The sequence below is a fragment of the Oreochromis aureus genome, linkage group 7, assembly GCF_013358895.1.
Source record: "Oreochromis aureus strain Israel breed Guangdong linkage group 7, ZZ_aureus, whole genome shotgun sequence".
Classification (NCBI taxonomy): domain Eukaryota; kingdom Metazoa; phylum Chordata; class Actinopteri; order Cichliformes; family Cichlidae; genus Oreochromis; species Oreochromis aureus.
The window spans coordinates 39187775-39214733 of NC_052948.1; the positions used below are offsets into that span (position 1 = coordinate 39187775).

At 41.4% G+C, this 26959-nt stretch overlaps 1 protein-coding gene across 2 annotated transcripts; it reads right to left on the reverse strand.

Annotated features, from left to right (window-relative positions):
* Positions 1 to 736: 736 nt before the first annotated feature.
* si:dkey-88l16.3 (low-density lipoprotein receptor-related protein 2) lies at positions 737 to 26440 on the reverse strand. 2 transcript variants are annotated; one of them, XM_039615780.1, is made up of 53 exons: positions 26372 to 26440; positions 25650 to 25772; positions 25138 to 25383; positions 24584 to 24697; positions 24358 to 24477; positions 23975 to 24100; positions 23359 to 23562; positions 23020 to 23188; positions 22648 to 22816; positions 20973 to 21195; positions 20644 to 20763; positions 20223 to 20441; positions 19731 to 20039; positions 19233 to 19457; positions 18997 to 19125; positions 18661 to 18909; positions 18212 to 18442; positions 17844 to 18107; positions 17473 to 17688; positions 17177 to 17356; positions 16755 to 17024; positions 16267 to 16530; positions 15881 to 16096; positions 15555 to 15737; positions 15169 to 15291; positions 14921 to 15076; positions 14234 to 14707; positions 13830 to 14045; positions 13534 to 13713; positions 13139 to 13405; positions 12740 to 12955; positions 12434 to 12613; positions 12159 to 12281; positions 11705 to 11869; positions 11380 to 11595; positions 11071 to 11300; positions 10836 to 10965; positions 10289 to 10482; positions 9984 to 10170; positions 8556 to 8768; positions 8263 to 8446; positions 7961 to 8162; positions 7614 to 7778; positions 7319 to 7528; positions 6975 to 7190; positions 6629 to 6763; positions 5928 to 6129; positions 5594 to 5713; positions 5071 to 5178; positions 2539 to 2775; positions 1462 to 1780; positions 1202 to 1295; positions 737 to 1114 (listed from the first exon to the last, which is right to left on the reverse strand). In XM_039615780.1, exons 1-53 carry the CDS (start codon positions 26427 to 26429, stop codon positions 1067 to 1069), a joined length of 10137 nt encoding a protein of 3378 aa, XP_039471714.1. In that variant the 5' UTR covers positions 26430 to 26440; the 3' UTR covers positions 737 to 1066. The 2 variants fall into 2 exon arrangements, with proteins under 2 accessions (XP_039471714.1, XP_039471715.1); XM_039615781.1 differs by lacking the exon at positions 16755 to 17024.
* Between the last annotated feature and the right edge of the window lie 519 nt (positions 26441 to 26959).

Sequence of the window (26959 nt, forward strand, 5' to 3'; positions counted from 1 at the left end):
AAAAAAAATAAAAAAAGTTAAAAAAAATAAAAATGAAAGCACCAAAAAGGCATAAAAACAGCCCCACACACTTCAGGCAGCAAGACCTTAGCATTAAGTTGTGTTTGCTTTCCCAGTCACTCATATGAGGCGGAGTCAAGACGATACATGACACTTGTTAAACTCCACACACCTCACTTAAATGAGGTCATTTGATTACAAAGCCTCAATGAACTGTTTCTCACCATTTCAGTTTTTTGTTTTTTTGTTTTTATAGCTCCAGCTGTGTCCTTTTTTCAGTGCCAAGGATATTGAGACAGTAATTACAAATAAGTTATATTTTATTGACATTTCTCATCCTCCAACTTGCAGTATTAGGGCAAAAAGCAATACTGTCAAATTAAAAACCATGCATGCTCATAGTTTCAGGATAAAATCCAGATTTTAGTCAGACTGAATGACAACAAATGTTCCATGTGAGAAACAGAACAGTGGAAACCAGGAACAAAAGCAAAACCGGTATCAGAATGACTGATGAATGACAAAGGGTTACCTTAGGGGAAAAAAAAGAAAAGAAAAAGAATGGCAGACATTGAGTGTTGGCAGAAACCGAATGTAATCTCAAGTAGATAAGCCCCATAGTGATAACGCTCCCAGGAGTGTACAATGTACAGCATACTGTATACACAAATGGCTAAAGAGAAAAATGTCAGAGAGCCAGACATTGACAGAGCACATTGCACATAATGAAAATCTGTGCCAAGAAATTTAAAGTCTTTATTTTTTTCAAAGGGCACTGTTACAGAGTCACCTCAGCCATGTCGTTTCTCCTGACTCACTGTTATGAAACATACCAAACTAGTCCCAACTGTCCAATCAGAATGTTGAAAATGTTAAATGTTTGAGAGCAGCTGCTAATAGTGAGGACTTTTGTGCTATATGCTATAAAACAGCAATCTTTTTTTCCAGTGTTTTGATAGGCACTGAAATGCATTCTCACAAATTACATGTGACACCTGATAACTTCCAGGTTGTTGTATAGCTAACACAACAGCTAGTGCAGCATCATCCATCAGTGTAGAGTGGTCTAATCGAGCTGTGCTCGGGGGTTCACGTCAGCTGGGGAGTCTACCTCCTGAAAGAGAAGGCAAATAATTAATAAATCATGTATTTTAGCGTTTACTTCAAATGCAACTGTTCTCACAGGAATAAGAGATTTTACCTCAGAGTCAGACTCCAGATCACTCGATAGAGCCATGTTGGACATGAGATTTTCTTTGTCTGTGGATCTGCTTCTGATGAGCTCCCATCCTCTCCTGTTGAAACCAGAAGGCACATTTTAATTTCTACTGCACATGACTGACCAATTTATGAATCCAAAAATGTATTCAAAAACTAATCACTGCAGGAGCTGACAGTCTGAGTGTGCAGGTTTTTGGCTGCGACTCATTTCAAAAGCCCTCTTTCTACTGCAATCGGTACCTTTTAGTGAAAATAAAGCCGGCGACTATCAGCGCTGCAATGACGCAGAAGACACCCAGGATCACGCCCACGTGGCTTTGCCTTTCTTCCTCTTGACAGAACTCTCCTTTGTAACCAGACAGACACTGGCAGCGAGTGACTTTACCCTCCGCGATGCAGTTCCCGCGACCCTTGCAGCGTTGCAGATCACAGGATGCAGATTTTTTAACCGAGTTCTTCTCAACATTGGGGGGAGACGGGTAGGAAGATGATGACAACGAATCCAGAGGGTGGCCATCAGTGGCTTTAGTTCCAAATGAGGTAGCATTTGAAGCTGGACCTAAAGAGAAAGTCACCATTAGTGACTGAAATGAGCTGCTTGGTAAGCATAGGCACATGTGTGGCTTCATTGTTCTTTTTTTGGCCAGATCTAGATTAGCAGTTTCCTCATTTCAAACATTTAGACTAACCTGGCCCAACAGGCTACTCGCAATATAGTCTAAGTGACTATAGAAATGTGACAGTGGCTTCAATCTTTCCTTCAAAACTTAAGATAGATGAGTTTTCCCAGTGCGGTGCTGATCCTTTAACATGCCATTGCACCCATGCATTACATGAGCTTTAGATGTTAACCTGTTGGAGCTAAATGTGAGCCACGTCAGTGTGACTCAGTCAGGTGGGACATTAGTGATCCTTTAAGCTGCCTACTAAACAGTACAAAGCCTTTGTCAATGTTCTCCTGTGGCAACACAGCAGGTAGACTGGAAAATTTTGAGCGACTCACTGTCATGCATGTTGCTCCCTTCAAGATGTACTCAGGCAATACCTCGTCTCAACCAAACAGAGCATTACCAGGAGTGAGAAAAGCATGTGACATGGACCAACTTGGCAAATTGTGTAAACCTAGTTTATTCTGTAGTTACGTTAAATAACTGGAGGAAAGGGTCTTTTTACTGAGGCGCTTTCTCAAAGGACCTTACCATAGCACTCATCATTTTCCAGAGCAAGGCAGTTTAATGTGGAATTAACATTTGTATCCAGGTCATGACAAAGCCAAGTTCACTTAATACTGCTTCTTTATTCCGGTAGAAAACTCACAGTCCTGTTCGTCTGACTGGTCCGGGCAGTCAACCTGTCCATCACAGAACTTGCTGCTGCTGATGCACTTGCTGCGGTCAAAGCAGGATTCTTCTCCAGGGTCACAGGAGGGGATTGGGGCACAAGAAGTTACATTTATGCTGTAGAAGCCACGCCCACATTTACACGTCCGGCCTCCGGGATAGGCCAAGCACAGATGGACACACCCGCCATTGTTTTTGGAGCAGCTATTGCTTCCTGGAGGAAATGGGCAAGCATTATTTACAGCATGTAAACAATAGCTCAATACAGCATGCAGTAACCAGTTTATCTGAAGAGTTTTTCTTAAAAAAAAAAAAAAAAAAAAAAAAGTTTCACAGTATACGGTAAAACATCTTAGATTCCAGAATTACTGGCCTATCAGGAATTTACAGGATTTTTGTCCCCAACAGAAAAAAGTTTATGTAACCTTGATCATTCATTCAACATCTCTATGGCTTAATGATCTTGTAGCCACATTTCTGGTGTTTATGGGTTTTGCACAGAGAAGTACTATTCACTATTTACACTGACTTTTATGAAGTAAATTATTTCTATTAGTAATTATAGCGCCATTTTACACATTATGTTCTAAAGACAAACTCAAAACATTCACTTTATGTATGATGTAATACATGGCCACATTATCAAAGAGGGTTACGAGTGAAAAGAATAAGTGTACAGTGCATACCACAGCTCCATTCATCATTACCGTTTCCCACTGCAGCACACAGTGACAGACACACACTTTACCAAGCCCCATCTCCCTGCAGGTATCACATCACCCTGGCATCTATTCAGCTCCAACTCCACCTAAGTGAGTCTTTTCATTCTGCCTACATTGTCCTGTGACACACTTTGTCAGATTCCTCCATTTAGAAATGGAGAGAAACCAAAAAAACAAAATCAAACCAAAAAAGGCAAAAACGATGGAACAATGGTTTGAAAACCTGCAGTCTGATTAAAATAGTTTTTATGATTTGGTCTACTTTGATTTGGCCCAAAGCTATTTTACTGACTGGGCGTAAGATGATACCCACCCTAAACTCTGGTTGCTTGTGTATTAGTGTCATATTGATTCTGATTATATACACCATTATCTACTTAACCAAAACCGCAAATAATGAAATGTTCATTTAGCCTGCAAAAACTTAATAACAAATGACTTTTTTCCTCCATGCCCAGGACTTTCATCTGCTCCCTTAATTCCCCATGGGGTTGCCACAGTAGATGAGATCTGCATGTTTGATTTGGTACAGATTTTGCAGCAGATGCCATCCTCCCCTTTATCTTGGACTAGTGTACTCCCAATGCCAGTCCAAAGCCTGGATAATTTCTTAAAAAAAAGAAAGGAAAAAAAAAGCAAGTGTCTGGTAATACTAATTTGTGTAGGCAAAGTGAAGGATAATGTGTGAACCATCTACATGTCATTCTTCACTACATCAATGAGCTTCTTCAGTGGTCTTCCTAATTTCCTTCTGTCTGGGAGCTCCACGTTCTGGATCCTTTTCTACACATCTCCAAACCACTTAGCCTGAGCTTCCTATTCTCCAGCCTGCTCCCTACTCTCACTACAAATCATAATCTTGTCCTTGAACATAGTTCAAGGAAACTCCTGCCTGAACTCATCTGCCTCACTGCCCTCAAATGCCCTGCAGCACTCTGACATACTTCTGCCACTCCTAATTTCTTCATGCAGTACTGCAGTTTTTTTCCCCCCCCTCAATACTTGTTTTCTCTAGATTCATGAAGACACTGCAGGTCCTATAATTCTCCATCAGCAGTCTCAAATACTAACCAGTTGTCTCATCTTCTTTTTACTTAGCTTCAACAACTCTTTCCCATATGTTCATGGTATAGCTCATCAGTTTTATCCCTCTGTAATTATGACAGCTCTGTGCATCTCCCTCGTTCTTGGTACTTTGCACCAGTTAACTTCTTTGTTTCTCGGTCATCCTCTCACTCTCCAAAATTAAGTTAAACTCTCCTAGACAACTTCACAACTCCACAGGTATGTCATCTGGACTATCTTTCTCCTCTTCATAGCTGATCCCTTTTCTTCCTTACTCTTCGCTTGTTAGTTCATTTCCATCTCCATCCCTAATCACCCTAACCTGCTGCACATCATTTCCAGCTTGATCTCTCTACCTAACTAAATGACAAGTAGTTTTCTTCCTTAGTATCAAACCTCAAATACAACTCACTAATAGAAAATGGAAAATGGAAACGTCATATTTTGGCGTCATACCGCAACCAGTTTGGACTTAGGAAACGGCATCAGTTTGTGTAACATCTTTTCTCGGTCTGCTGTAAGTGCTTTATCCACATTCTTCTCATGCCTGCCATGCCTTAACTTCACTCATAGTGGCACAACATAGCTTACAAGTGAGTACAAGCTTCATTTTGGCTTTCATGTATACCATCACACAGCTAGGATTTCTGTTGACAGATGTGTTAGTATTCATTTCCCATATTTTGTCAACTGCTTTTCTGTTCACTTATTTTTCCACCTACCAGACTGGCTGTCATTGCTGTAAGCTCTGACTTCCACCACGCTGGTCTTTGTCTCAAACCACAACTGTTTAGACTGGAGGCCATCACTGAACCACAGTTTGGTCACATCTACACAAGTAGAAAAGTACATTTAAAGAAACAAACAACAACAAAAATTAGTGCAGAAATCAGAAAATCTGTTTTGATTGGAGGGGGGGAGAAAAAAAAAAGTGAAGCTAATTTCTTTATGCGTTTGAATGGATCGTAGAGAAAACGCTCACTAAATTATTCATGCTTAGATTAGTCTGTTATGCCACCTGCTGCCTGACTGGGGAAAAGACATGAAGCAAAGTTGATGAATGCTCTGAAGAGATTAGAGTGGAATAATAGAAAAAAACATTAAGATGTACAAGTGGAAATAAAAATTACATTTCAACACATTAATATACAAATTAAAACTAAATATACTCATTTACAAGTAGCCAATATGCCTGAAAATGCAAACATGGCGTTTGAAAACACATCAAAGCAAAACGTATCTCACCCTTTCCCTGTGTGACCCAGAACAGGATGTTCTCGGTGTATGTAAAGGAAATAATGGGTCCTGCCTTAAACTGTTTATATCCTGAACCATCCACTCCAATGGAGCTGATCACTCCTGCATCTGAAGGAAAAAAATTAAAATAAAATAAAAAAATTAGGCAAACAGAAGCAGGATTATCATAAATACTCTCATCTCATATATCATTATTAAACATTTTATTTCACTTCTTCACTGGAATCCTGTGTTGAGTTAGTGCTCGGAGGAACTGAAGACCAATTTGTACCAGTCTTAATGAGTCATGTGGGAGGTTTTGTGTGTGTGTTTAACTCTTTACCAGTGTCAGCCCAGTAGATTCTGCTACCATTATTAATGAACACCAGGGAGTTGGGGATCCTCGACTTTCCCCACAGCACTGCTTTGTTACGGCCATCCATCCAGGCACAGACCACCTCCGTCTGGGTCCTCCCACCTGCCATGACCACTGCTGTGTAGCAAAGTCGACCTGAGAAGGGATGTAACGCGATGGATGTGGTAACCTGAAAAGACAATTATCTATGTTATACTTTTAACATGAAAAGATTGTTGGGTTAGCAAGGAAGGGAGCATAAAGCAAGGTGTCGGTTAGCAGTATAGCCATCAGTCTCTTTTCCTATATGACTCAGTATTTTTAGGATTTGTAATACAATACTAAAGATGTAGCTAAAAGTGCATTTTTTATGATAAATGCACCAGTGGTGGACTAAACTGGCTTTTATTTATGGAAAATACAGTTCCACAGTGCACAGTGACAAACTGCGGAGTTTGTGTATATGTGAATACATGAATGACTGCATTTAGAGGTCTGTTTAGACCAAAGAAAAAGTATATAAAAAGTAAATAAACTTTGATCGAGATCATAAAATCAAATGGCAACTCAGTGCCAATTAATTTTTGTCCAATTCAGTGTCAAATATCACAGCGGACAGAAAAGAGCCATTAAAACATCAGATGTAAGCGCTCACGGATGAGTAGAAATATGACTAGTGCTGCCTTTACCGTCAGTGATCCCTGCAGGAGGGACATGGTGTAGCCACCATTGCGGGATGTCACATGGATGTTGGGCCTCGAGCGGCTGCTCCAGTAGAGGTTAGAGGTCACCCAGTCAACTGCCAGAGCTGTGACTGAATCATCCTTGTAGGACAGAGAGAGAGATAGCTTCCAGAATTAAAGTTTCACCAGAAAGTGACACTTAATGCAGAACTGAGGCTGATTTAATCACCAACTAAAGCCATTACCCTAGTGTTAGATTATTAACTTCAAAGTAAATGTGAGATGGTTACATCTTCAGGGTTTAACATCCTGCTGTTTCCCATTAAATACAAGACTTCAGCCATAAGCATACCTTCAGCTTTAGGACTTGTCCCGCAGGTGTGAGTCCTTGTCTTGATCGGTAGCTGCCCATTTTCAGAACATCCACAGATCCCACATAAGCCACATACAACTCCTGGGTGGAGATATCTAGCCCCATGGCTTCGTTTACATCTGGGAGAGCCAAGACTCTGCTGTTTGGCATTTTTTTCAGGGCGACGCCATCCCTTCGCAAGGAGCGCAGGTAAATCTACGAGTAGCAGGAAGGTGGGATTAAAGTGGAAAAAAGCAGAAGGCCTAATTTCTTAAGTGTGTTGTCTAGAAGGGTTTTGCAGGATGGAAGGCCCGTTTTCTTAACATGACAGAGAAACATGTCACCTGGTAGATTGTGTTTTGAGACAGGAGCAGAATGAAAGAGGAATCCCTGGGCTGAGAGCAGGTGATGTTGTCCTTTGAAAGCAACAGGCCCTTCGGGCATCGACATACTGCAAATCTGCCCGTCACTGGGGGGGCCAGAAGGCAGATATGGGAGCAGCGCAGATGGTCACAAGGACTGGGCACAGCTGGCTGCGAAAGGGCATGCATCAGCTAGGGAGAGAAGATTTAACGTCAAGACTCATAAGCTTTGATCGTCTTTGATCAAATGTGACTTCATTTTATTGTTGGAGTTCACCTTTAACCCAAAAGGCTGTCCCGGTCTCTTCAGAACAACCTTTTGGTCTTTCCCAGTGTTCTTGTCAGCTGAGCGTATGACTCTTCTCTTTGTGTCAGACCAGAAAACACGATCGTTGAAGACCACCACTGAGAAAGGGTTTGGAGTTTCAGCCAACTGAAGGATCTAGTAAAAGAAAGCCATTACTGTGTTGTGATATCGGATAACCGTGGGAAAACAATACTTTAAAGACAGATTATTAGTAACGTGGCCAATTAAAGACATCTCAGACACCACATCATACATTTTCCCTTTCTTATTCTTATGTCTCTGGGTTCTACTTGTTTTGTGGTTTGACATTCAAATACCTTAATGTTGCCTCCATCCAGAGAGGCTGAGCCAATGCAGCGCAGCTTCTCATCTGCCCAGTACACTCTGTTATCTAGGAGGTCATAGGCCAAACTGACCGGCCAGCTCAAACTGTGGCTCACCACCACCTTCCTCTCTGAACCATCCATCCCAGACTGCTTAATCTGAGGCGTGCTGCCGATCTCAGACCACAGCATCAGCCTAAGAACATTAATTATGCAATACATGGCTGTGATGTTGAAGCTGGAGTGCTTTTACATTACAAAAAACTAAATAAATGCACAAAAGCAGAGAAACTCACCCTTTATGTGGCAGCAGAACCAAGGAGCTTGGCTGCTCCAGATCTTCTCCCAGGACCACAGTGCAGTCCTGAGACCTCACTGTGGTGTTGCTGAGTTTCACTGCCAGAATTTGACCAACCAGGCCATCCACCCAGTATAAATTCTTACCCACCCAGTCCACTGCGATAAAATCCGACTTCACACCTATGAGATTTAATAACAGCATCTCAGATTCTGATGGTTCACCATCTGAATTTACATATCTATATACGTCGCATATACATCATCCAACGTCCAGATTCTGAAATTTTACCTTTGACCAGGTTTCCTCTGTTATCTGGGTTTGTCATGTCGACCCAGCGGATGCTCTGGTAGTCAGTGCTCAGCCAGTAAATCCTCTGTTGAACCCAGTGATAATCCAGTGAGAAGGCGGGTCGACTGGTGGAGGTGAGGAGACGCAGCGTGCTGCTATGGACTCCCAGCAGGAACAAGTCTGACTGCACTGATGCCAGAAGCAAGGGCTCATCTAGGAGGAAACGTGACAAAGTTACGTTTGTGTGTCTTCTATAGGAGGAGTGATACAACCACGCACACAAGGCCAAACCACCACTGAAGGCCAAAGACTTGCAAAGTCTATTTTTGTCCACACTGCTACCATTTCTACACATAAGTCACTACTAAATACATTTTATCATTGTGTTGATTACTTTCTCATCTGAAAACTATGGAAGCTTATAGTTTGAAGCTCAATTCTTCGTGGCATAGATTCAACAAGGTGCTGAAACATTCAGACTTTGGTCCGTGTTGACATGCCGGTATCATGTAGTTATTGCAGATTTGCTGGCTGCACATCCATGATGCAAACCTCCTGCTTCACCACATCCCAAAGGTGCTCTATAGGATTGAAATCTGATGACTATGGAGGGTTTTTGTGTACAGTGTTTTTCCCAATCTTCTATTGTTCCATTTTGGTGAGCCTGTGTGAATTGTAGCTTAAATTGTAGTTGCCCATATTTAGCTGACAGGAGTGGTCTTCTGCTACTGTAGCCTATCTGCTTCAAGGTGTATGCTCAGAGATGCTCTTTTGCATACCTTGGTTGCACCAAGTGGTTATTTGAGTTATTAGTTTAAAGTTGTCTGGCCATTGTTCTCTGACATCAAAGCATTTTCACTCAGAGCTGCTCGTCACTGGATAATTTCTTTTTGTTACCCTTCTCTGTATACCGTAGAGATTGTCATGGCATTTTCTTAAATACACAGACTTGCCTGCCTGACACTTAAAATCACTTTTCTTCCACAATCTGATGCCCAGTTTGAACTTTGGTAGCTTGTCTTGATCATGTCTACAATGCATAATTACATAGAGTTGCTGCCATTTGCAGTAAGGAGCAGCTCCGTGCAGTGAGACTTTGATGTAATATACAGTAGTTTTTTTTTTTTTTTTTTTCCTGTGTTCTCTGATGAATATAGTCATACTGTGTCACATTTCAAATAAATCGTGTACATCTCCTTTTGTGTATGAATACTACTTAGTGTTGAAGTGACTGACTTTGTATGTTTTGACGAAAGATGAAAGGTTTTGACTGCTTTAGTGCCTTTTGCACAGATGAGCCTAAGTTATGAAAAATATAACTGATTTGAGAGCTGAATTAAAAGTGACAGTGATGTTCCTGATGTGGGAATAGTGACAAAATGATAGTGAAAGTCATTTAGAGGCAGATTGCGTCCAGACCAACTGCACCTTTTGTCTTGCAGCTTTTGTTATCAGGCTCCAGGTAGAAGCCAGGGTGGCAGTGACAGCTGTAGGATCCACGGGTGTTCCGACAAATGTGGTTGCATACGGCATGAGGTGCTGTTGTACACTCATCGATGTCCACACAGTGCGTGGCTCTGGGCATCAGTTTGAAACCCGCAGCACAGTAGCACTTCTGGAAAAATAAGGGAAGATGACATTTCCAGGATAAGTTCAGCAGAGATGTGATAAATAGTTACCATTTATGGGAAATTGCAGCCAGACAACCAAATACACATCTGTTCTGCACTGACCGGACCATACGGTGTGCTGACACAGCTGTGGTCGCAGAAAGGAGCCGATGGACTGGAGCAGCTGCGCTGCACACAATTCACACCCTCATCCGAGCCATCAGCACAGTTAGTGATGCCATTACACACCAGGTTAGTGTCCACACACTCTCCACTGCCACACTGGTAAAGATGAGAAGGGCATATTTTCTGGCTACCTGTGAAGATTAATACATGAAAAAAAAAAAAAGAAAGATTAAAATTAATGGTGAATGTGTGCAATTTTCTAACTACACAGCTTCCCAACAGTGAATATTATTGAGGATTTCCTCTGGTTTAAAACATCCAGAAACAGAAAAAAGGTTTTTTAATAAGACAGAAAATTCTCTCATTTTAATGGGCAAAAATGTGGATCATTTGAAGCACCACAGGCATACTCGTACTCATTAAAAATGAAAATGCACAAATTAGGGGTTCAAATTACAATCACTTTGAAAATGATGAGTTACCCTTCTAACTTATCAAATGTGTGTGAATCCATCCAATGAACTATGAGAGAGAATTTGCTTACATTTTTCCTCGTCGATGCCATTGTAACAGTCCTTCCTCCCGTCACACCTCCAGGACAGAGGAACACACTGACTGCTGTCTCCACACTGCCACTGGAACTTTAAGCACTTTGCTGGAGGAGCATTGCAGTTCTGGACAGAAATGATAATGATTACACACTTTGCTCTCTGCTTTTCCAAGCATTCCCTTCATTCTTAGCTCGACAAATCAACATGTACTCCACTTTCATTCCCCACCTTCTCGTCTGAACCATCCTGACAGTCGTCCTCGCCGTCGCAGAGCCACTCTTTCTGCAAACACTCATGAGTGTGTGGGCATCGGAGTTGGGTGAGGCAGCGTGGGGGCCTCGAGCAGTGCATCTCATCAGAGCCGTCACTGCAGTCGGCATATCCGTCACATCTCAGTGCCTCAGACACGCACTGACCGCTAGCGCATCGATACTGATGATCCGCACAAGACACCAAACCTGGAAAGAGGGAAACAAACTTGGATGTAATTTCACGTTTGCATGCTTTGTTTTTCTGAAATTTCTGAAAGGCACCTACCACAGTTTTCTTCATCTGACCCATCAGCACAATCTCTCTCTCCATCACACAGGAAGCTCTTTGGTATGCAGCGAGTATTATTATCACAGCGCTGATGGCAGCCCTCAGTCATAACTGAGCAGTCAGTTTCATCAGATCGGTCCTGACAGTCATTTTGCCCGTCACACACTCGCTCTTGTGGGAGGCATTTTTTCCCATGAGAACACTGGAACTCACCTGGGAAAGAGAAAGATCATCTCCTTCAAGATAATCAGACATGTTTCCTGCCCACATTAAAACCCAGATCAGTATTTTTCCAACTCAAAAGGAATATTTTATATGGCACCTGCTTTACACTGAATAGCACATCCCTCTTCATCTGACCCATCCTTGCAGTCCTTTTCTCCATCACATAAGTGGCTGTACATGACGCACTCCAGGCCGTCGTCGCACAGCTTAAAACCATTGCGGCACTTCAGAGGGGTCGATCTGGTGCTGAGTTCATCAGAGGCTTGGCAAAGAGAAAAATAATAAATCAAAAGAAACTAGCTTAGATTGAAAGGTGAGCAAAGTAACAGCAAATTAGGAGATTTTCTTGTTTTGTTTTCAGTTGCTGGTTTAGCAGTGTATGTTTTAGTTAGTATGTTTCAAGCTATGGTTGCTATTGGGTGTAGAAAGTACATCAGCTGTGAGTTAGGCTTTTTGTTTAGCTAGAACTACAAGTGGAGTGGGAAGGATCAATATAATATTCCTGTAATTTCCCCATTGGTTGTGCTGGTCTGCTTTCAGTCTCGACTTACAGGTGGCAGTAGGATTTGGTGACTGACAGTGCTTCTCGTCAGAGCCATCGGGACACTGGGCTCGGCCGTCGCACACTTGCATTTCAGGGATACACCGTTTGTGGTCACTGCACAAGAAGTCATCTGATGTGCAGGAACAAAAAGGTTATTTAGGATTTCAAAGCTCACAACCAAGCACTTCATTTTTAAAAACTCTCCCAGAGTGAGTTCCTGCCACAGTCTGGTTGGATGTGTAAATTATTGCTAGCTTTCTTCATAGTAACTTCTACTCTTACTTGAGTTTTCGCAATGAACCATACAGCTGTTTTCATCAAATCCATCAGGGCAGTCTCTTTGTCCATCACACAGCTGATGTTTAGCAATGCACAGTGAGGATCGAGGGCAGAGAACTGAAGGAGGAGTGCATGGTGAAGCAAAAGGAAAAGCTGGAGCCTTGGTTGTTGCAGTGTTGTAGTCTGGAAAGAAAGGATACTATTAAAACTGACGTTTCATTTTGTAACGTGGGACAACATCAAATAAACCTTATTGAAACATTCAGTTTCTCTACTTCTGTTATTCCAGCTTTCGTTTTCAGTACTTACTGCAGCCCACTTCATCTGAGCCATCCACACAGTCTTTTTCTCCATCACACAGGAACTTCTTTGGGATGCAGCGCTTCCCGTCAGCACAGCGATGCTCACAGCTCTTGATCGGTTTCTGGCAGTCAGCTTCATCTGAATGGTCCCGACACTGCAACCTCCCATCGCACACCTGAGCCTCGGGGATGCACATTTTCCCATGGGCACACTGAAACTCACCTGGGGTAGAAAGGAAAGTAATGACAATCAGCTGATCTCACAACTCCTCTTGAAAGTACACGTGTTGATGTGACTTTAAATACAATTTCTTTTAAGCAATAAAAAAAAAAAAAAAAAAAAAAGCTTAAACAATAAACAGTTAAATAAATGACATTTAAAGAGGGGAAAAAAAAACCTGCAAACCTTTTTTGCAAATTCCTGGACATCCTTCTTCATCAGATCCATCCATGCAGTCTTTTTCTCCATCACATACGTGGCTGAGTAAAACACACTCTGTGCCATCACTACACGGCTTTGCATTCCTGTGGCACTGCAGCACATCATCTTTAGCTGCAGGAGCGGTCACACTCGGACAGTTCAGCTCATCTGATCCATCCTGGCAATGACGGCGTCCATCACAGACCAGATCCTTGGAGACACAGCCCATATGGTCCTTGCAGAGGAAGTCAGCTATGGAGGGAAAAAAATAAATCTACCTTACAGACCAGAAAAAAATAACTGTTTCAAAACTCATGTCCTCATTTATTGGCTAAATATGTAGACTAAGACTTTTTTTCATAGTAAATTCAAGCACTCACTTGGGTTTACACACTGGACCGCACAGTCATTCTCATCAGATCCATCGGGGCAGTCTCTCTGTCCATCACAGAGCTGATTTTGAGAGATACACAGTGATGATTTAGGGCAGAGAACTGAAGGAGCAACGCAAGGTGATGCAGTGAAGACAGGAGACTCTGATGATGGAGCAGCAGCCTGATCTGGAAAGAGCAACCCGTGTTAGGTTCAGCATGTAGCAACAACGTGAAACTTATGGATACTAGATTTGGTTCATTAGAATTTTCTGGTTTCCTTCGTGCAGCTTCTCAGTACTTACTGCAGCCCACTTCATCTGAGCCATCCACACAGTCTTTTTCTCCATCACACAGGAACTTCTTTGGGATGCAGCGCTTCCCGTCAGCACAGCGATGCTCACAGCTCTTGATCGGCTTCTGGCAGTCAGCTTCATCTGAATGGTCCCGACACTGCAACCTCCCATCGCACACCTGAGCCTCGGGGATGCACATTTTCCCATGTGCACACTGAAACTCACCTGGGATGGAAAGAAGACAATCAAGGACGAAGCCATTTGCATTTGCTCCCTCACATGTACAAGTTTAAAGAATGTAACATTAAGCTCGTATCATCAACAACAAAAAAAAGCTCAGACATTTAAAGATGAACTAAATGAAGTTTAAATTTGAAAAATAAAGAAACAGACAAAACAGACAAACAAAAAACCTCTTTTGCAGGTATTTTGACATCCTTCTTCATCAGATCCATCCATGCAGTCTTTTTCTCCATCACATACATGGCTGAGTACAACACACTCTGTGCCATCACTACACAGCTTTGCATTCCTATGGCACTGCAGCACATTATCTTTAGCTGCAGGAGCGGCCGCACTCGGACAGTTCAGCTCATCTGATCCATCTTGACAATGAGAGAGTCCATCACAGACCAGACTCTTGGAGAGACAGCTCCTTCGGTCCTTGCAGAGAAAGTCTCTGTCATCAGGACACTTCTTCGCGCACTTCTCATCGGAGCCATCGGGGCAGTCTTGTTTTCCATCACATACCTGTGCTGGTTCTATGCACAAAGAGGAATCTGGACACAGAATTGAAGGACTGATGCAAGGTTGCTCTGTGTGAAGGTTGATGGAAGGAGATCCAGTTGAGCTGAGTGTTTCTGTGTCAGTAGTCATACTTGCACCATCTACAAAAATATTAAACGCATAGAATCAGCAGTGCTGTAGACTTCAAGATATTATTTCTGCATTATAAATTAATATAGTTGGTGAAGGGCAAATGGAAATATTTCATAGTGTTCCATCTATTACTAGCTCACTACAATCAGTCTTTAAAATAATTCAACAGATGAATAGAAGAAATGATACAAATAATATGAAAATTATACACTTAAAATTACCAGCCACACATCCCTCTTCATCTGAGCCATCGCTGCAATCCTTCTCCCCATCACACACATGGCTGTACATAACGCACTCATGGCCATTTTTACATCGTTTGAAACCAATGCGGCATCTTAGAGGAGTTGGTCTGGTGCCGAAGCCACTCATGGAGGCTTGACAGAGAGGACATTATGCGTTAAAGGGCAGACTGTTTGGGCAAGCAAACAATCAAGTCACACATTTTCTTTGATTAAGCGCATCTTACAGGTGGCAGTAGGATTAGGTGATTGACAGAGCTTCTCGTCAGAGCCATCGGGACACTGGGCTCGGCCGTCGCACACTTGCATTCCAGGGACACATTTTTTCTCGTTGCTGCACAAGAAGTCATCTGATGTGCAGGAACAAAAAGGTGCAGGTTTGAGAAACACAGAGGTGGTTATATAACACTGGAGACAACAGTTGAAGGATTTAATGTAAGCTGCTTCTACAAGATATCAGAGCGCCTATGATGCTTGATGAAAATACAAACATGATTCAAAATAAAGAACTTCACCTTTTCTTTGAATCTTTCTAACAGCAAGTGCACACCCAAGCTTGGATGTGGCTGCATGAATAATAGCTGCTTTTCTTTACGGTAATTTAACCACTTACTTGGGTTTTCACACTGGACCGCACAGCCGTTTTCGTCAAAACCATCGGGGCAGTCTCTCTGTCCATCACAGAGCTGATTTTGCGAGATACACAGTGATGATCCAGGGCAGAGAACTGAAGGAGCAACGCAAGGTGATGCAAAAGTGAAGACGGGAGACTCTGATGATGGAGCAGCAGCCTGATCTGGAAAGAGCAAACTGTTAGCTTTAGCATGTAGTGTCTATTAATCTATTAACAAAAAGATAGAAAAAAGGAAACTATAGTCCTTTTTCATAGTAAATTTACTTTGTTAGGTTCCTTTGCTATTGCAGCTTCTCAGTACTTACTGCAGCTCACTTCATCTGAGCCATCCACACAGTCTTTTTCTCCATCACACAGGAACTTCTTTGGGATGCAGCGCTTCCCGTCAGCACAACGATGGTCACAGCTCTTGATCGGTTTCTGGCAGTCAGCTTCATCTGAATGGTCCCGACACTGCAACCTCCCATCGCACACCTGAGCCTCGGGGATGCACATTTTCCCATGGGCACACTGAAACTCACCTGGGATGGAAAGAAGACAATCAAGGATGAAGTCACTTGCATTTACTCCCTCACATGTACAAGTTTTAAAGTAAAACAGATGTTATCATTTTTAATAACGTTAAGTTCACCTTGTCACTGCCAAAAAGCTATTTTCAGACACAGAAAGATTAAATATAAAGTGAAACAACCTTTTTTGCAAATTCCTGGACATCCTTCTTCATCAGATCCATCCATGCAGTCTTTTTCTCCATCACATACGTGGCTGAGTAAAACACACTCTGTGCCATCGCTGCACATCTTTGCGTTCCTGTGGCACTGCAGCACATCTTTAGCTGCAGGAGCGGCCGCACTCGGACAGTTCAGCTCATCTGATCCATCCTGGCAATGACGGCGTCCATCACAGACCAGACTCTTGGAGACACAGCCCATATGGTCCTTGCAGAGGAAGTCAGCTATGGAGAGGGGAAAAAAAAAAAAAAAAAAAAAAAAATACATACCAAGCTGAAGATCAAAAAAAACAACTGACTCAAAACTACTTATGCCTATATAGAACAGCTATGAGACTGAATAAACATTCAAAAGAATTATTTTTTTAAACTGTCTGACAATTAAATCACATCTTGAATAATTAGATTGTGTAGACTAAGGCTTTTTTCATAGCAATTCAAGCACTTACTTGGGTTTACACACTGAACTGCACAGTCATTCTCATCAGATCCATCCATGCAGTGTTTTTCTCCATCACATACGTGGCTGAGTAAAACACACTCTGTGCCATCACTACACGGCTTTGCATTCCTATGGCACTGCAGCACATCATCTTTAGCTGCAGGAGCGGTCACACTCGGACAGTTCAGCTCATCTGATCCATCCTGGCAATGACGGCGTCCATCACAGACCAGACTCTTGGAGACACAGCCCATATGGTCCTTGCAGAGAAAGTCAGCTATGGAGAAAAAAAAACAAAAAAACAAAAACAAGCAAAACAATCTACCTTACAGATAAAAAAAAATAAATAACTGTTTTAAAATTCATGTCTTCATTTATTGGCTAAATATGTAGACTAAGACTTTTTTCATAGCAAATTCAAGCACTCACTTGGGTTTACACACTGGACCGCACAGTCATTCTCATCAGATCCATCGGGGCAGTCTCTCTGTCCATCACAGAGCTGATTTTGAGAGATACACAGTGATGATCCAGGGCAGAGAACTGAAGGAGCAACGCAAGGTGATGCAGTGAAGACAGGAGACTCTGATGATGGAGCAGCAGCCTGATCTGGAAAGAGCAACCTGTGTTAGGTTCAGCATGTAGCAACAACGTGAAACTTATGGATACTAGATTTGGTTCATTAGAATTTTCTGGTTTCCTTCATGCAGCTTCTCAGTACTTACTGCAGCCCACTTCATCTGAGCCATCCACACAGTCTTTTTCTCCATCACACAGGAACTTCTTTGGGATGCAGCGCTTCCCGTCAGCACAGCGATGCTCACAGCTCTTGATCGGTTTCTGGCAGTCAGCTTCATCTGAATGGTCCCGACACTGCAACCTCCCATCGCACACCTGAGCCTCGGGGATGCACATTTTCCCATGGGCACACTGAAACTCACCTGGGATGGAAAGAAGACAATCAAGGATGAAGTCACTTGCCTTTGCTCCCTCACATGTACAAGTTTGAAGAATAAAAGATCTGATCAGTTTCAATAATATAAAGTTAATTACATCACGGAAAGATTAAATATAAAGTTTAAAGTAAAACCCAAACCTTTTTTGCAAATTCCTGGACATCCTTCTTCATCAGATCCATCCATGCAGTCTTTTTCTCCATCACATACGTGGCTGAGTAAAACACACTCTGTGCCATCATTACACATCTTTGCGTTTCTGTGGCACTGCAGCACATCTTGATCTGCAGGAGCGGCCACACTTGGACAGTTCAGCTCATCTGATCCATCCTGGCACTGAAAGAGTCCATCACAAACCAGACTCTTGGAGATACAGCTCCTTCGGTCTTTGCAGAGAAAGTCATCTGGAATTAAATTATTGAACAGGACATACAGTGTCAAACTTTTAAAGACATAAATTGCTAAATATTTTTACACTGAGAAAATGAATTACTGCTTTGGTGCTTACTTTTCGAGGGGCAACTTTTTACGCAGTTCTTTTCGTCAAAGCCGTCAGGGCAGTCACTATGCCCATTGCAGAACTGGTCTGGAGATATGCAGAGGTAAGCAGAAGAAGGACAGAGGACAGAGGGACTGGTGCAGGCCAGGAGAGTTCGAGGAGAATGAGTGGTAGAACCTGGAGTTTTGTTTGATTGGTCCTTATTAGTTTTTGTGGTAGTCATGTTCTGTTGCAGGGCATCTTTAAAAGACAAATAAGGAGTCATAACTTAAACACCGTGACAAGAATACTAATGAAATATTAAAATGCATTACAAAGCCAAAAACTAAACATACACCAAAACATCACATCTGTAATAAAAAAAAAAAAAAAAAAAAAAAAAAAAAAAAAAAAAACCCAACAAAAAAACCAAAAACCCCAAAAAACAAAAACAGCTGATTTTGTTTTAGGAAACTCACCGCAGCCCAGTTCATCTGATCCATCCTCACAGTCGTCCTCTCCATCACACACGTGACTATATAAAACACAGTCTTTGCCATCTTCACATGGCTTTGAGCCTCTGCGACATTTCATCACATTTGCCCGACTTGTACGAGGAGCTGCATTCGGACAATCAGCCTCATCCGAGCCATCAGTACAATCAGACCGACCATCACACACAAGACGTCTGGAAATGCAACTGCTCCGGTCCTGGCATTCGAACTCCCCTGTGATCGAAAAACCCATCAGTAAGTCTCAATATGTTTTTGAGCTGCATCGCCAGTTCTAACAAGAATGTCAGCTTGGGCATTTACCTATAGACAGACAAGCCCCAGGACAAAACTCGTCATCCCCGTCCGGGCAGTCCTTTTTCCCGTCACACAGCTGAGCTTCTGAGAGGCAGACTGACGAGTGTCTGCACAAAAACGATGGTTTCCTACAGGCTTGAGAATGTAAAGACAATCCAATGGAATTAATGAGATGATCATGCATACCAGAAAAACGTCAAAGTGCTATATAAATCTGTTTCTGCTCTGACAGATTATCTTACTCTGAACTGTCTGGATATCTATGAGAGCAGTGATTACTCTGATCACATGACCCGTCACAGCTGCATCTTGAATGGGGCTCCCATCACGCTGATCCCACAGAGTCATTACGTTGTCTGAAACTGACAAGAGAAAGGGCTCGAGGGCAGCTACGACTGAGCCTGAAATCTTCCATCTTCTTCCAGCTTGGTGGCTTCTCTCTCGCAGCAAACTTAATGTTGTTAAGCCTGTCATAAAATTTTTTAAAAAGTCTTGATTAGAGGCAGCATTAAAGTCTGTGCGGTGACAATTTTATCATTTTTTATGTGGTTTGCAAATCATGAGATTTGCAAGTATGCAAAACAAATCTGAATGAGTGTGGTTTGGAAATTTTAAGTTATTTTCTCCAAAGTTTGAGTTTGTAAGCTGAAATTTTGAGATAACTAACCCCCCAAAAATGTATTTATTATCCCCAGGGGTCATAACAAGCTTCCACACGCCAATCCAACGATAAAACTAACCTGCCATTTTTGAGTTCCACAGCAGACTATTAGCCCTGAGGTCAAAAGCGATGCCCCCACTCACTCCTTCAGCTATGTGCAGCAGCTCTTTAGCGTCACCGCCCAACATGCTCATGCTGAGAATTCGATCTTCTTCTAGCCAGATGATAGTACCCCGCAGCCAGTCCAGATACAAGTTTTTAATCTCCTTTGTCGTGTAGTAAAGCTGCTTTGGGTAGTAGCCGTCTGCTGTGATTGTTCCGATGGTGTTTCGATGACATGACACCCAATAAAGGCTTCCGCTCCTCTGGTCCACATTTAGCAGACAAACTAAAAAGAAATAGAAATAAGTTGAAAGAAGGTATGTTGACAGTCATTTAAGCTAGAAACTAATTAGGTCTTAATTTGGTTTTATTTATTTATTTATTTTTAAATCTGTTGAACCACCACTCTTAAGACTTTTGTCACTACACATCAATAATAAGCAACATATGTGAACAAATCCGTGCTAACCTGGCAAAGGTGTTGGGACCAGCTCAGTGGTGACCTCCGTTAAACTGATGCGTTGAATGTGGCCAGTTTGGTTTGCCCAGTAAAGCCAGTCTCTGTCCCAGTCAATCTCAAAAGAGAGGATCCCCTCATTGGTGGTGAACAGCTGGCTTTCAGTAAACCCTTTTTCTTCCAACTCCAACAAGATGATTTCCGTATTTGTAGCATAGAGAAACCGTGGATCTGTAATTAACATTAGATCAGAGACAATCTGAGAGTGAATAATATTACAGGTCATTTTTTGTGTTTTCTTGTAAAGTGTAAATGCATTTTTATTTAACCACAACTGATTTAATAAGTTTGGGACAGAATTAAAAGTGATGTCTTTTTTTTTTTTCCTTTTTTTTTTTACACTAACAAAGGTCAAAAGTTTTAGGAAACCTACTTTCACATGTCCCATCCAGCAGCAGCAATTTGAGGTTTGGACAAGAGCAGGTGAATCCAAGAGGGTTGCCTTTAGTTAGCTGGCAGAGGCGACAGGGTGTTTTTGCACATGCAGAATAACCTGATGAAGACAATGAGAGGACTATTAGGTGCAACACGATCCACTATGAAGACCAAGAAAGATCTATTAACAACTTTTAAATACATTTTACAACATCAACCTTGTTTTGTATCCAATTTAATACAGGTTAAATTGCATATAAACTTCAAACAGATCTTCAGATAGGAAAACCGGACAACAACCATGTTTGAGAATATCATAAGATTTACCTTGAGGCTGCTGCAGCTCATGGTAAACAGCTAATACTGGCAGTGTGGGTTCCCATATAAATTTTCTCTGGCTCAGTTGAGTCTGTGGAGCCTGCCAGAGTCCTTTGTTATCAACCCAATAAAATGAACTTTCAAACACAGCAAGGCTCAGTGGTGCTCTCCTGCTGAACAGTCCTGTGTAGGAGTAACGGCCACTCCCATCCACCTTCACAGTCTCTATGGACTGAACGGGGGGGGGGTTGAGAAAAAAAAAAAGTTGGTAAAAGTCATCCTGAACGAGTGATTATTTTAGCCAACTTTATTTTATTAAGAACAGCAAAGAGCTCAAACTATAAGGACTCCCTCCCCCTCGTCAGGTTACATAGAAGAGATTGTTGTGATGTATAGAAAGGAAAAATGTGAGAATATGACATCTGTGATGGAGAGGTAAAATATCCGGTGAGTGAAATACAATCACGTGAGCATTTGTTCCTCACAACTTTGTAGTGACTTGTGGAAAATTAAATATATTCTTATGGCTTGCAAAGTTTTAAGCAAAAAGCAATTTCTTTCTAAAAAGAACTTGGCATCATATCAACATGACAGATTTGCAAAGATGCAAATCAAACCACAAGACCTCTGGAACAATGTCCTTCAGACAGATGAGACCACAGTGGAGAAGTTTGGCTACCATGGCTAAACATTATGGTTATTACCACCACAAAAACTACATAGCAACTATAAAAAAAAAAAAAAAAAAAAAAAGTGGTGGAGAGGAGGTTTGGGTTTGTTTTGCAGCCACAGGACTTGCAGTGGTTGAGTCAACTATAAAACCTTTGTAATTCTCAATATTTGAGAGTCAAATGTGAAGCCACCTGTTGGATGGCTGAGGCATGGGCCAAGTAACAGGACTATGATCCCAAACACAGCAGGAAATTTACAACAGGGCGGCTGAAAAAAGACAAAAATTGCTGCAACAGTCCAGTCAAAGTCTAGACCTCAGCTAGATTGAAATTCTGTGCTGGGGCCTTAAGAGAGCTGCACATCAACAACCTTAATGAATTAAAGCAATGTTGTAAAGGGAGCCAGAATTCTTTCACAATGATGTGAGAGACTAAAAAAAAACAAAAAAAACAAAACAAAATCAAACAAATTTATTGCTGCCAAGGTTTAAAAGCTACTGAATCATGGGCTGCACTTGCTTTAGAATCCTGTAAAAACTATGAACTACTTCATGAAATCCAAGTTAAAGCTTTCCAAATTCTCCTACCATCTCACATGTGCAATACAAACAAAAATGTATCTCAGAACTTCAGGATAAAAAGACTTTGTCGGGGTAAAAAGAACAGTGGCATGTGGTGCAAAAAAAAAGTAGGGCGCACAGACAAACTTTTTTTGATTATTATTAGCTTAAAAGAGCGTGATATAAGTAAATGCTTTTTGATTTCAAGTGTATCCCACAGGGGTGGCATTTGCATGTATTGATTATAAATAAAATCAATCCAGCCCCAGGAATGAACTATTCCCAGCTACGTAAACTGTTTTTTAAAATTATTTAAATTATTCCTAATGACAAAAAAAATGTGAGCACTTCTGATCAGGAACAAAGCAGCAAATAAAAATGGTTTCTATGCAACAGGCCCCGTGTGTGATGAACTGTGATGGAGAATATTTGGGCTTTTGATCCAAATCTCACCCTCTTAAAGTCACTGATCCAGTACAGCCGTCTGGCAGCTACATCAGCAGTGAGGCTGTGGGCAGACTGAGCAGTGATGACCGCCAGAGATCTTCTTTCTGAGGCATCCATCCAAGACTTTTCTATTGTCGCCCTGTCACCTGGACCCGTATTGATCCAGAACATCAAGCTGGGAGGCAGAAAGCAGCGAATATGAATAAACAGCACCAAGCAGTGCATCATCGATTTTCATCAACCTGTAAAATAGTAACTGCATTTGATGTAGTCGACATACCCTAGAATGTTGACCTTTATCCACCATTAGGCCCGAATGAAATCTCAACATTCATCACTTTAAAATTCAGTCACATGTAGCAGATAAGCCATACAGACCTTTCTACAGGCATAACGACCAGCTCTGAGGGCCTGATGTTTTTGCTGAGCAGAGCAGTGTAACTTTTTCCATCAGAACTCTGCAGGTAGATGGACTCCGTCTTCTCATTGGTCCAGAACAGATTCCCATTGAGCCAGTCACAAGCTAAACCTTTGATTCCAGGCTCTCCTGTTTAAGAACAGTAAACAAATGTTTTCATTCAGCAGCTTTATGCAAATTTATAAAATTTAAACAGACTCCATAATTAATGGTTGGCAAGTAGAATATCACTACAAAAAAAACTATGCAAGAAACAATTTAATGTGAGGATAAGTACTTGAATTAAAGAGTAAACCAACCAGTATAGGCTGTCCAGCTTTGCTGTCCATCACTTTTGTAAATGTTGCCACGGCTGTCAGCCCAGTAGTACCACCCCCGCGCAACATCAAACGCCAAGGCCACAGAGTCAAATGTTGAACTCTGAATAATTTCAAACTGTTGAGATTTCACATTCAATAATCCTAAAGCTGTCCCACCAACCAGCAGCAATCGGACAGGATTAGCTGTAAATGCAGATTCATACAGGACACTGTTAGTGATGCTTAACCAATAATTCATGCATTTCATTTAATCATCCTATTATAATCGTCAAAATCATACATGAAAAGCCTTTGATTACCTAAGTGCTCTTTGTTCTTGATCAAACAGAGTTTATAGCTTTTGTCACCACCTTACGTACATCAAAGTCACCTATTAGCATATCATTAATCAGACATCATAAGTGCACTTTGATGTTGCTCTTGATCTTTTGAGAGGATCCGGAATGGATTCTCACAGCATAACAAAGGATTTACAACCATTAGCTTTGTCCTAGCAAAGTCCTTGAGTCAAGTTGGTACCAAACAAATTGGTGGAACATTATATTGACAGAATGTAGCGTCAGTTTTATAAACAGGAAAAACACTTTCACTTTACCTGAAGCCACACATGTTGAGTTTTCATTTAGTTTGAATCCCTCTCTGCAGTAGCAATAGTAAGAACCGATGGTGTTACTGCAGTGATGAGCACAGGAGTCGAAAGGTGGAGCACATTCATCCAAATCTGTAAGAAATTAATAGTAAACATGTGCCAGCATGCATTTAAAAAATTTATTTGGAAAATTACAAGGTTGCAGATATCAATTACTCCTGGAGTTGCATGAAAACAGGATCAGGGATGAAGGAATCATCTGCTCCTTTAGAAGGACACGGGCACCTCGTACTTCAAAACCTTCATTCTTTCTTTAATTTAGCATTATTTCAGTTTCTGCTATAAAACCCAGTATTGAAGGTAAACTGTCATTATCTTGTCCCACACACCTTCACAGTCTGTTCCATTGGGAGACAGCTTATATCCAGCAGGACAAGAACACAGAACTCCCCTGGGTTCATCAGTGCAGACATGGCTGCATCCACCATTGTCCATAAGGCAGACACGCCCTGCAGGAGACGGAATTTTAAGCATCAGTGTCACAGAAGACAACTTAATAGACAAAAAGCATTGTATATTAGTGTTTTTCGTGATAATCAGTTGCATCAAGCGTACCGCAGGTTATGGGCTCGTCGCTTTCATCAGAACAGTGAAACGTGCCATCACACTGCTCCTCAGCAGGTAGACATGTCCCCTCAGGACACCGTATGCTGCCCTCACTGCACAGACCTGGGGGAAAAAAGCAACAACTGTCTATACTAAAGAACACCAACCTTTTTAAGAATCAGGATAAAGATTAAATGTTCATTTTTAGTTGCATGATGCATCAGTGCATGAAAAGGTGTATTCACACTTGAACTCAAACGTTTTTGATTCCATCCAAAAATCTTCCATTTTACCTCTGGTAAATCTGGATTTACCTCTGCTGATAGTCTTGATTTGTATTTCAGTACATTTAACATGATTATGTCCCCATTTAACTTTAATTTTAAAAATATATATATTTTGCAGAACAAAAGAGTGTATAAACATGTCTTAGTGGACGATAAAAATCCAAAATTGTTACAGTATAGCTGGATCTGTAATGGGAAATGTGATTTTTGGTAGTTTTGTTATAGTCACAAATTCACAGAATGACATTTAGTTTCTTGTTAGGGCATTTTTCTCACCACAGTCCTTTTCATCAGAGTTGTCCACGCAGTCATCTACTCCATTGCACCTCAGCTCTTTAGAGATACAGATGTGGTTTTGACATGTCCAGTCAGAGTCCAGGCAGCCCTCTGTGACTGGACAGTTCTCCTCATCGGAGCCAGTGGGACATTGTTTTTGTCCATCGCAGCGGGCCGATGCTTTAACACAGCCAACAGAGTCCACACAAGGAAACTGACCTGGTGGACAATCAGAGCCTCGGAGTCCTGAAGGACAGAAAACAAAAATATTAAAAGGCTCCATTCATTTACCTCTGAACCAACAACCTATACTTGAAGCTCAGGGGAGAAAAAAAAATGTCCTTTGCCTTTTGTGCTTCATTTAAAAGTTGTTTTGTTGAATATCATTTAGAGTCTCAAACTACAGCAGCAGGAAAACAAAAATAGACGATACCTTAATGTGTAAAATTATGAGTTTTTTTTTTTTTTTGGAATAGGGTACTGGGGGGGGAAAAAAGAAAGAAGAAGCCCACCAGTGCAATCCACTTCATCTGATCCATCCAGACAATCTCCATCTCCATCACATCTCCAAATAGCAGGGATACACCATCCATCGTCACACTGCCACTGGTCATGACTGCACTCCGAGATTTGTCCTACAAAACGTGAAGAGTATGAACAAGAAATAAATGTGGTCAGACAAATTAAAACATTAACTTAGTTTTCCTCACTGGTTGTAATTGTATTTAAAAAAAAAAAAAAGTTGTACAATCATATGACATGTGAGTGGGAAAAAAAGATGCCAAGCAGTCAGAAGTAGATGTTTAATATTCGATTTAAAAATTCTAATTAGAAAGACGACTTTCAAACGGTTAAATGAATATCAAATCAAGTACATATCACCCCATGATTCTCGGCGTACCTTTGCATGATTTGATCTAAATAACTTCTTCAGTGCTAAATAGGACCCAATGAACGGAGATAAAAAATTGGCTTATTTTAAACGTCCTGAAACTCTCTAATGTTGGTAGTTTCACACCAACTTGTCTCGTTGTTACAACCATTCTGATTAGGCAAACTCCATGAAGCACACATTAATTGAAATATAGCTCGTAACCCCGAACATCCATCTGCCGCACACAAGCGAAAACCCTGACATACAGTGAACCCTAAAATCCACCCCTTAGAAACATGTTTGCCTATTTTTGTGAAACTGAAAATGTCTACCCTCGGATAGTCAAAGAAAAAACAATACCTCTGAAAACTCTCAAATGCGCCAGAAAAATCAAACAAACCAACAGGCACCAATCCATGTCGACCTGCGCGGCTCATCGGGATAAACAGCAGCAGCTGAGAGGAAACGCTTTTATCCGGTAGCTGCGGCGGACACAGTCACTTCCGATCAAGTTAAAAACGCGAAATAAAATTTGATTTTTTCCGCTGTTTAAAGCGGAATTATTTAAACTCGACTTTTTCTTAAAAAGTGCCAAATAAAACATACTTTCGTTATTTTTAATAACGAAAATAATAGCAACCGCACCCTTTAATTAAGTTAATTTAAAGTTGCATTTGGAAAGCTTTCTTTTTTTATTAGCTGGTGATGAAGTTCTACCACCAAGTCAGGCTGATGAATTCTTGCCCATTGCGAAAGGTTTTGTGGTTTTACGCACGGAATGACAGTTACGATGTGTGTGCATGCAGTGATAGTTTTGCACTCTTTCTAGATAATGATGTTGAAAAAGCGGCGGTCTCTTGTCAGTATTTCAGGCCGAACATGGTATCGTGTTACTGTGTGTGCAGCGCACTTTAAGGTTTTGATCTGGTTGTGTTACTTGTGCGCTGT